Source organism: Primulina eburnea, chromosome 14 (assembly GCF_022965805.1).
Source record: "Primulina eburnea isolate SZY01 chromosome 14, ASM2296580v1, whole genome shotgun sequence".
Lineage (NCBI taxonomy): Eukaryota > Viridiplantae > Streptophyta > Magnoliopsida > Lamiales > Gesneriaceae > Primulina > Primulina eburnea.
Genome location: NC_133114.1, coordinates 21152162 through 21163045, shown reverse-complemented (window position 1 = coordinate 21163045; position 10884 = coordinate 21152162). Strand labels below are relative to the sequence as shown.

At 33.9% G+C, this 10884-nt stretch overlaps 2 protein-coding genes across 2 annotated transcripts; both read right to left on the bottom strand.

Annotated features, from left to right (window-relative positions):
- Positions 1–219: 219 nt before the first annotated feature.
- Positions 220–1653, bottom strand: LOC140811249 (protein FAR1-RELATED SEQUENCE 5-like). Its single transcript, XM_073169117.1, has 3 exons — positions 1246–1653; positions 873–1146; positions 220–542 (listed from the first exon to the last, which is right to left on the bottom strand). Exons 1-3 carry the CDS (start codon positions 1651–1653, stop codon positions 220–222), a joined length of 1005 nt encoding a protein of 334 aa, XP_073025218.1.
- A 1797-nt stretch (positions 1654–3450) lies between these two features.
- LOC140812382 (zinc finger CCCH domain-containing protein 3-like) lies at positions 3451–9386 on the bottom strand. Its single transcript, XM_073170635.1, has 7 exons — positions 9094–9386; positions 8722–8894; positions 8545–8604; positions 6880–6996; positions 6457–6726; positions 5586–5813; positions 3451–4002 (listed from the first exon to the last, which is right to left on the bottom strand). Exons 1-7 carry the CDS (start codon positions 9149–9151, stop codon positions 3637–3639), a joined length of 1272 nt encoding a protein of 423 aa, XP_073026736.1. The 5' UTR covers positions 9152–9386; the 3' UTR covers positions 3451–3636.
- Between the last annotated feature and the right edge of the window lie 1498 nt (positions 9387–10884).

Here is a 10884-nt window from a genome sequence, read left to right as displayed (position 1 = left end):
AGATACCGGAGGTGCTGAACAAGATACGGGTAATTCATCATGTGTTCCGATGTCCTACAATGATTGTAAAAATATGAAATCTAGATAATTTTTGTTTCAAAAAAGTATTAACAGTAGTTAATTTACTTCGACTCTCGGATTTGTTTTTCTTTGTTTTGCTTGAAGTTTTACCCAACTCTTCAATCTTCTTGATTTTTTCACACCATTTCTTTTCTTGAATCATTTTGCTTGTATCATAGAAGGTCCTATCGATGATGTCTTGACACGACCATTGTTGTCTTGGCTCACTTCAGTCAAACACATTTCCATGACTTGCTTGGTTAGATCACATACCGAATTATGCACCAAAGAGAAAGTTGATGGGTGGACGGATGCTTCGGTTGCTAGTCTAATGAGCATCATACAAAGTTTTCTATACCGTTCTGTACTTTCTCGTTTAGTATCTTCTTCGACTTCATTGCCCATACAATCGTGTACCACTCCACTCCTAGCTTTTCTCGTCCATCTATTCAAGATATAATGCTCTGGCAGTTTTTTATATCCTGCACATCATATACTTTCACAGCATGACAACACAATAATCCAGTCATCTCAAATTTTCGGCAACTACATGAAATCATCTGTGTGCTGTGATTAAATGTCACCCTTCATTCTCATTCTTTATCAATTAGCCTGACAACATATTCACATAATGGTTGAGTTTCATTTTTATATTTTATATAAGCAGCTGCGAACAAAACAAACTCCACTTGAAATAGATGAAAGGTAGTAGGGTATAAATTTCATAAAGTTGACGCAACATAGGAGAACTCTCTAGCTTTAATGTCGGTAATTATTGGCGTGTCTAAAATTCACAACTTAGCTCATTGTACCTCTTTTCCTCCAAGACCCGTTCGAAGTGCTTAAAAATTGCATTATATCTAAATCGGGTTTCATAAAACTCTTGATATCATAATTGACACTTTCACTGAGTTGTATGCTCCTCATGCCAAGTGTGAAAGCTTTGTTCATGTAACAAGCTGCCCATTTCTCCTTTATATTGTCAGTGGATTGCAACCATGTGGTTTCTTGAATATTATATTGTACTAGTATAACACTCCACGCCTCCTCGAATGGGATCTCATCATCAATGCTATACATACATCTCTTAAAATCAGTTAAAAAATGATAACCATCTTTCATCAAGTTTCCCAAGTGTTTGACGTCATTTTGCATCAAATGCTATGTGCATAATCCATGAAATACCTCAGGCATCACCTCCTGTAAGGCCTTTGCCATAGCTTGACCCTGATCAGTGAAGATAGTGAGAGGCTTTTTTTTCTTGTGTGCCGCTAAAAAAGTTTCGAACAACCATTTAAATGATGATGCAGTCTCATCATACAAAGGTGCTGGACCAAAAATCACCGCTCCTCTATGATGATTGAAACCCGAGAATATAGCAAGTGGTTGGTATGCACGGTTTGTACAATACGTGGTATCTAGTGACACAACATCACCAAAATACTCATAGTCGATTAGCATTCTCGCATCGTACCAAAAAACATTAGTTATCTGTTCTTCCACATCCATCTGATTAGCATGGTAAAATGAAGGATTTTTAGATAATTGTTGTTGAAAATATCGCATTAGACAACCAACTTCCCCATATACCATACTACTTTGTCTTTTGGATCGAATATAATTTTTAGCATCCAACATGGTATAATCAATACCATCTATTCCCCTTGCATGCTTACTCATCAACTGAAAATTTTATTTTTGTTTAAGCCTAACATCCTCTGCCAGATCAATCTCATAAGCTTAAACTTCTGTAACTTTACATTGGGAAGACAACATATGAACTGTTTTTTGAAGATGGAGCGGGTGATTATGCTCTTTGATAACCTCACTAACTTTATATTTACTATACACAATTGTGACGCCCATTATTTCTTTACAATTTGTTCGAGTCTCAAGCTGAGGATTGAGTGTCGATGAATCTCTTTTGTCTTCATTACGAACACCCACACACTCCTTGCAACAAAAATATTTATACGAAGTTATAAATCCGGTGTTTTTGTTCTTGTTAAAATAATGCTTCATGACTCCAAATCCAATTTTCCCACCCTATTCAACCCAAAACTTCCAAGACTCGTCTAGACCATTAAATTGCATACCAATCTTAGGCTTGAATTCGATATTTGAACTAGAATCCATCAATAATCTCGAAATATCAATAACATTTTTGGTTTGTTTTAGTCTCAGTTTTCCACGATGGTGGATAAAAATGCATTAAATTTGTCTGTTACATATAAAATGCAACAAATTAATAAAAAAAAAAATCTAAACTAATATCCAAGAGCAATAAGCCAAAACTCAATAAGTTAAGGACGTCAATTGTAATTAGTGTCAATCAAAATTCTAAACCAGGCGAATTGTGTCATGTACAAGAGAACGGTTAAATAGCCTAATTTCCTTGTTGGTTTGCTTGAAGTATTTTTTATAGCTCCATATTCACCTTACAAAATGTAAAATTCGTACAAAAATCATATTCAAATGATAGCCTTTATCAGTGATTAATAAGATTCTTACTAAAAAAATTAATCTTAGATTAGATTATAACAACATTTTTTTTTCCTAATATTGTACTAACTATTAAAAACACATCACAACCAATTTTCTAAACTATGAAAAAATGAAAGGAAAATTCATAATCTACTAAATTAATACAGATCAGAAATATATATTTTCTTTCTTAAAAAAATTAAAATAATGTTAAAACAAAGCCACAAGCGAGAAAACCGCCCAAATCTCCTACAACGATGATATTTAAATGTAGCATCGGTAATGGCAAGTTATACAGACAATTAATAAGAGTTTCAGATCAATAGCACAATAAAAATACAAACAAACAAAACCAAATTAAAAATTCGATAGCCAAACAATTAGAAAAAGAATTAGACATTTAAAAGAACAAGAAAATCGAACTTTGTATGTTATAATATTTCATGTAAAAATAATAAAATTGAATGACATAGAAAAAACAAGGAAAAAAAAAAAGAAAATGGATAAAAGAAGACGAGATGAAATCCCGGAGAAGAAAACAAGATCAAACCTAAAAAAAACTAGTTTAAAATAAGTCCAAATCAACACAACCCGTTAAAACTCCACATCACCAAATGTCGTTGGTGCACTGCAGATCCAGATCCAGATCCAGATCCAGATACGGTACGAACATACATACTATTGTTTATGTAAACAAACCAAATGACAGAAATTTCGTAACCTCATTTTTTCGTTTGATCTATAAATATGATAAATTGTGATAGTTAATCTATTAATAAATAGTGTAAACTCAAAAGTATTGCGTACAAAGAAGAACTTAATATATAGATACTATCATTTATAATAAAAGTAGATAAACTATGATAATATTATAGATATAATTTACTATCTAACGACATAGAAGAATGGCGCAAATCGAGACAAAGATGTCACCTACAAATCAAGTGTTGTGCTTGGGAACAGTATCAAAAACATACAAAAAGACCATGTCGAATAATGAACTTCGATTTACATTCAATTAAAAGGCCAGAGAAGAAGGATAAGCATCAATAACATGGATGCTGGTATTCATTCTAGTCGTGCTTACAACAGTCAGCCAGATTCGCTAGATTCGTAGTGGATCATATCACAAGGTGTTTTGTAGGAATTCAGGAGAGAATTAGACTGATCAGGTGAATCTTCGCAGCTTTTAGTATTAGAGTGCCAATCCTCGTCGCTCCTAGTCACGCCTTTCTTGATCCCGTAACTTAAAGTTGATGATTTAGAGGGAGACATTTCAGATGATGGAACCAGTGGTGATGTTCTTTGGTACAGTAGGGAAGGTGAATAAGGAGCTGCCAGAGGTGGGATGGTCAGACTGTAGGCGTATGAGTAGGCGTCCAATGGGTGATCAAATTTACACGTAGGTCCGTACTTGCAAAGTCCGTAAAGGCTGTAATACGAACATACAGGATGTCCCTGCAAGAGAACACAAAATAGTTTAAACACAAACTGTAACGACATCAAATCAACATTAAATTTTCAGAACATTGTCTTGTTGCAAGAATCATAATGCCTTGCACTTCAACTGTTGACAACGCAGCTTTTAGTCATCTCACAGCCTTTTTTTCTGAGTAAAACATGTGTTTTTTGTTCCCATTTTGTGGAATTATCACCACGACATCACAACTTACCACTCCACATTATTTGAGGATTGGCCATCATACTGATCGACTCTACTATGTTTGGTGTATTTTTAAAACATGGCATCATGATCTTTGCTCGTTCCATAGTTTTTAGCCATGTTCTATGAGATGAATTCATTCCTCATATTTTCGACAACATAAGAACGTGTAGCTCTCTGATATGATCCGGTTTTTCTTTACTTTTCAAATGACAACTACTAATAATCCATGGTTACGTTAGATTTTTATATAATCATGGAAAGTGCCACTTTGTATGATTCATGCAAGCTCTCCATCAGAATTCATAGCATTTAACTTTCAACAAAGCAAGCCAACCAAATGCTGTATGTGACAAGAAAAATATACTGCTATTTCCACATTCAAAATTTCGACAACTATCACAGATCTCACACACGTACAAATAGCGAGTAATTTCCCGACACGCCCCACCTAATGGCGAGTTGCGGGCCGGCCCATCCCGATAGCCTGTTTTGATGTCTACGTAAAAGGAACCCATGACCGATTCATTTTAAAACAGGATCAATTGAACTATTTTACCAATGACAATATAAAATGGTACAACTCTAATTTTTTATGCATTTCATCAATATGGTTTGAGCAATTGAGCCGGGGCTCACATGATCACATCCCACATAAATAAATACAGCAGAAACTTTTGGCAAAACAGGCTAAAAGTTCCTATTTCCTCACATGCAGCATGCTTTACATTGTAAGCTCAACATAAAAACAGACATTTCTCAGTTCATCTCAGTACTCAAATTGAACTGGGTTATTTCATAATAACTCAAAATATAGTGGGAATATGACTTCTGCAAAATTATGAAGTGTGTTTTTTGATCATGGATCAAATAGTGACATCATAGAGGATAACTCATTTTTGCTATCTAAGTTATAAAACTGACAGCTGTGGATGATTTTACGCTAGACTAGTCAGCGAAGCTGTAATGGGTTTATGTAAATTGAAATGAAATGGAAATGAACGCAGTTAGAGGTAACAAGCACAGAATGGATAACGATTTACACATTGAACTCATTTTAAGATTCCAAGCATCACAAGGAACAATTGATTCAAGCATCATATGCAATCATGTCTTCAGAGTTGAGCATCATAAAATAATGAATTACACATATGAAATTGAAGTACAATTTTCAGAGGAATCAGATTCGCAAATCGACATTGTCAAATTGATCAAACCCAATCCCCATTTTCTAACCGACAGTATTTTATTATGGAATTCACGAACACATTCTAACACAAAGAATTTATATGTCTTATTTTTATTCATTTAGGCTGGTCAATTATTCATATCAATAGATACATGCCAACAGCAAATATAAAGACATGAAGCAACTCACAGGTCTTAAAGGAAGCCCAAGTGGACCAAGGGAACTCGATGTCAGTTGCGAGATCTTTTCTCTTGGGTGGTTATACTTGCAGTCCTGTCCATACTTACAGCTCCCATAATTCATGAAATATCGGCATTCAGGTTGATCCGGCCTTTCCGGAAGATAAGATGCTGATAGCTTCCCATTGGGAGCTGGTGCAGCATGGACAGTAGTCATAGACAGAGGACTGAAATTTCCCTAGTGTTCGGTAAGAGACCAAGTAAATAATTGCAAATTATGAATATAAACCTCATAATAAAATTTATATGGACAGTTCATGACCCCAGACAACTAAATGCAGCTGCTAGCACAGTGATTAAAATGTATCAAGAGAGTGCTTATGAAAATATTGGCTGCATGACAAAGAAATCATACAGCTGTTCCACACATAATTTGCTTTAGATGTAATACAATGAAAAATGTCAATTTGTTGCATTCTACTTGAAAAGTTAAATGCTTTCAGTTCTACAAAATGGAGATACTGTCAACTTTGCAAATGTCCTGAGTCTTCCAAATTTATGAAATAGTGTTCAAAATAACATCACAAATATATGGCCTAACCAGAGTGTAGATCTACAAAACTACTTTTTTTTTAAAAAAAATTATAGTGTATAGGTTAGAGAAATATGGTTAAGAACTCTAAAAGGAATAAATATACATTAGAATTGCTGCAATAGCCTCTCATACGATTTTGATGGCAACAAATTTTAATCACCTTTCCTTCCAAGCAAAGTTCATTAAATTTTAAGCAAAACAAAATAACATTCTTGGGACACAAAATGTTGCATTAAATTTCACAAAAATCCCACAAACTGATAATTTTCCATTCAATAGAACATACCACATACGTGCTCCAGCCTTGTGATTGAGATAGAAATAATGGCATGTAGCTTTGTGGAAGTTGCATGGAAGGACTGGGGAAATAAGTAGTATTTGAGAAGGATGCTGTTGGAAGTTCACCAACAGATGGTGCACCGGACGAAGACACAACTGCAGGTCCTACCACAGGTAAGACATTTGCAGTTGGCAGGGGTTGAGGATGATGGAACTTGCAAGCATATCCATACTTGCATAATCCAGTCAGCATATAATGAAGGCATGACTTTGAATCCTGTATACTTGCACAGATTATGATAATAAGCTCTACCGCACAAAAACCACTACTTCTATAATAAGCATTTTCATATCACATTCCATTTAGATTATTGAGCCTTCAAAAGCATTTTGAATTTAGAGGTACAACTTGACAAAAAAGAACATGTACCTCACGCATCGGCAGACCCAATATATTCGGGACGGCTGATGAGTCTACAGGCCTGTCCTTTGGGTGATGGTACTTACATGATGACCCATATTTGCACCAACCTGTCTTTAGATAGAACTGCAAGACAATAGGAACAATTTATAAGAGCCTGTAAATGATAGCAACCAAAGAATTATGCAGATCTATGCTTACTTTGCAAGAATTATGAAAAGTTCCTTATTGGAAAGGGACAAAAGCAGGAGAAGAAACAACTAATGAAGGGTTTGTCCAAAAAATACAGTTTATCATTTACTCAATTTGTCCCAGAAGACGAATCACAGCCTTCAAATATACACCTAATCATCTATGCTCGTTCAAACAAACAGAACTTAACTCAGGGGAAAAAGATTCAAGTAAAAAATGATAAATACTCGTAGATGACATAGAAACAAATAACACACACACACACACAAGGCAGTCATTGTTTTGAACTGATATGAGTTGAAGATCATATAAATCAGAACCATTAAACAGATTGAGGATCGGTTGAAAAGCCAAATGATTAATCCCCAGAAGACAATAATATAACTAAAACATACCACGTCAGAAATCGCTCCTGAACGTCATCGAGATCACTATAAATATCTTTGATATGGAGAGATATAAGTTTATGGTATCTTCTGAGAACGTCAACAAGCATTCATACATTTCAACAAGTTTAATGTAGTGGCCCGAACATGTTGATTTCATTCAGTAAAAAAAAATTTAAAGGTTCAGAATTCCTTACAGGCTCAAGCAATTTGTTCTATTACAATATGAAAGAAGAGAGAACTCAGATGGCTCAAACATTGTCTTATGAAAGTCCAAAAATATGATTAACTGAACATATGTAGCCCCAAATTCTCTCTCTATATATATCGAGAAGAAGGAGCCTATAAGTTCTCATTTGGACCTCCGAATATGCGCCCCCAAAACTACTAAAATCGTTTTTAACCTTAAAAAAAATACACATGGTAATTTCAAAATCTTTTATTAACATGGTAAATTTAATTAATAATTATTTAACAAAATCTTTTAATAACATTGTTGCTGTGCAAATGCCAAGAGTGTGCAAATTAATTATAGTTAATTGAATGACAATTTGCAACAAACAGAAATTTCTCACATTAAGAAAAAATCCAAGACTAACTTTATTGAAAATAACTTCTTTGTCTAACACCCGTATAACTTGAGACTTGCTGAATATAGCAAGCTAAATTACCATAAACAACAAGGGAGTAGGGACACATGTCAGTAAACCGTCCTATTCAAATCACTCCACACTAGGGCAAGAATTAAAAAGTCTACTTGAGTATAATGTTGATACTATCATAAACAGCCCCCCTAATAGCCCCAATAAACCTGGAAACTACATCATATTTGTTTGATAAAAGGAAGGCGATAAGAAATATTCGGACATATCTATTAAGATTTACTTCACAAGGAAATCAAGTCCAAAAAGTGACCACTTCGCAGAACCATAAGAAGATAAGGGAAAAGTGATTAATCAAGAGCTTTGTTAAGAACAGTATTTAAGATAAGAAGACACAGGAATTTAAATATAATTAATGAAAAAAAAAACCCAAAAATTTAAAAATCTAACACAGAAAAATGACAAACCAGAAAACAAGAACAATACAAATTTACCCCGCAATCAGGCTGCCCAGCTCTTTCTGGCAGTTCAGCAGTGTTTCTAACACCATAATCCTAGCCATCATCAACAATAAAAGGAAACGAATATGATTCCATATATTACTTCATTAAGTAGATAAAACACCGCAAGCACAGTAAATAAAAAGATATCATTTTGAGATTGAAATTTACTTGTCCTCCATTAGAGGGATGATTGAAACGACAATTGCTCCCATATCCACAAGTTCCGGTTCTCAGATAGTATATGCAATCCGGTTCACCTGGCCGATTCGGATATGCACCCACTGCATCACCCACTCCACCATTATCATTACCGTTCTCCAACTTCAACCTGCTCATCATATCTGCAGCAACAAACATTTACCAATCCGTAAATTTTTCTGGAACTTTTTTTACAAAAACTACCTTCTGGATCATCAAAAGACGAAAACGATCATCAGCACAGAATCGGAGGATAAAAAATTACAAAAACGACATACCCTACCGCAAAACAAAATCAAATACACAAAAAAATGTTCTCCACAGAAATATTCAAGATAATACCTTCAGCTTGCTCAGGAGCTGGATTGTAGGAATCGGGCAACACACCATTCCTAAGCATTCTCTTCCGATATTTGTACACACTTCAATAAATGCTATTCTCACTAAACTCTGAAGATTATTCGTGTGCAAATGAATATACATACGATCGATGAAACTCAAGACAAAGCTCCGATCAATGGCGGAAATCCAGAATCACGCCAAATTTAATTACAAAAATATGAACAATTAATAATTTGGAAAACTAAAATCTACGAAAGTTGTATGAAGAAAAACGCCAAATATTTAGTAGTAAATAATTAATAATAATATGTACTAAGTAATAAGTATATGGCAAAAACTTGTGAGAAACGATCTCACGGATTATATTTGTGAGATCTATAAAAAAAAATATTACTTTTTATGATAAGAGTATTATTTTTAATTGTAAATATCGATAAGGTTGACCTCTCTCACAAATTAAGATCCGTGAGACGGTCTCACATAAGACCCACTCAAAAAGAATATTTAAAGTCGTAAAAAAACTAAATACTGCGGGACGATGTATTGTAATGACGTATGTGCCCTTTTCGTTTTCTTTTCTAACAAGTTGAGCGTGGGCTTTTTTAGTCTTTTCATCGGATAATTAATACAGCAGACGAGAATATAATCTTTTGTCTCTATTTTATAGTACGCGAAAAATCGGCGCCGTTAAAGCGCGCGAAAGAAATAGCGTGGTCTACAAGCAGGGACGTCTGAGCCGTTGGATCAACCTTTCTGGGACCCACATGGAATATGACGATTGGGCCCAGTAGCACCGACCTCATAGATATAACGTATCACAAAAAAGATATTATAATGATATTTTATTTTTAATATCGGAGCATAATAGTTTAATCGTCATAAAATGGTAATTTAATTTGGTTTCCGAATTGTATAATATTTTAAGTTTTGAATCCAACTCGAATTAAATTTATTCGAGCTCGAGTTTGATATCTGTTTTAGTTGGAATTCAGTTTGAATAATTGAATCAGAATTTTAAATATGTTTGCGAACTAAATGTTAGAAATATATTTACTCAATATATAATTATATTATATTAATAATAAATAAAATATTAAAGTTGACAATCAGCCAGCGAACTATAAAATAAAATTGAGTTGAGTTCGGGTGAAAAATAAAATTCGACTTGATTTCGATAATTTAAAATATAATTTAATATTTTTCAAATCGATTCGATTTGTTTTGTTCAAGTAGTTGGCCCCAAAATAAGAAATATTATATTTAATCATTTTTCTAAATGAATATATTTAAAAAAATAGAGAATTACAAAATGCTATTAAGTTTAAATATAGTTGATCGTAGAAGAAATGGAGAGTGCAAAATAATGGTAGTTGAGGTGTAATAAAATACATGCAGCTGCCGAAATCATAATGGTTAGATTTCTAACAATCAAATTTGTAATGATTAATATCTTGTAAATATTGGAGTAATTTTGTTTTGTCAATTAAATTTTTTGGGTTTCGTGTGATTCAATTAAACATGTATAAGATATTTAGAGTTATTTACTTTTATTTTCAAAATATTTGACTTCAAACTATTACTTGATAAACAGAGATAGTCGTTCTTTTATGTCCATACAATGATCAACTGGAAAAATCCTTTGGTAATACCCCAAGAAATATCTCATATTACCATGTAAGCATGAGCTATCAGACGTAACAGTGTAGTGTAATTAAGCGGAAGCATGGCCATCTGTCCCATCTTGAGTAGTGGCTGGGCACTAAAAACAAAATCATATTTACTTTTCCTCCC

Bases quoted from the DNA above. Each gene is read 5' to 3' on its own strand.
- LOC140811249 (XM_073169117.1), bottom strand. From the start codon at position 1,653: ATGGTATATGGGGAAGTTGGTTGTCTAATGCGATATTTTCAACAACAA. The intron at 1,147-1,245 runs GTATTTCATGGA...ACTGATTTTAAG, and splicing joins TACAGGAGGTGATGCCTGAG to AGATGTATGTATAGCATTGA. The intron at 543-872 runs GTACAATGAGCT...TATGATGTGCAG, and splicing joins CGGGTCTTGGAGGAAAAGAG to GATATAAAAAACTGCCAGAG.
- LOC140812382 (XM_073170635.1), bottom strand. From the start codon at position 9,151: ATGCTTAGGAATGGTGTGTTGCCCGATTCCTACAATCCAGCTCCTGAG. The intron at 8,895-9,093 runs GTATTATCTTGA...TTGTTGCTGCAG, and splicing joins AGCTCCTGAGCAAGCTGAAG to ATATGATGAGCAGGTTGAAG. The intron at 4,003-5,585 runs GTGAGTTGCTTC...GTTCTCTTGCAG, and splicing joins TTGGGCTTCCTTTAAGACCT to GGACATCCTGTATGTTCGTA.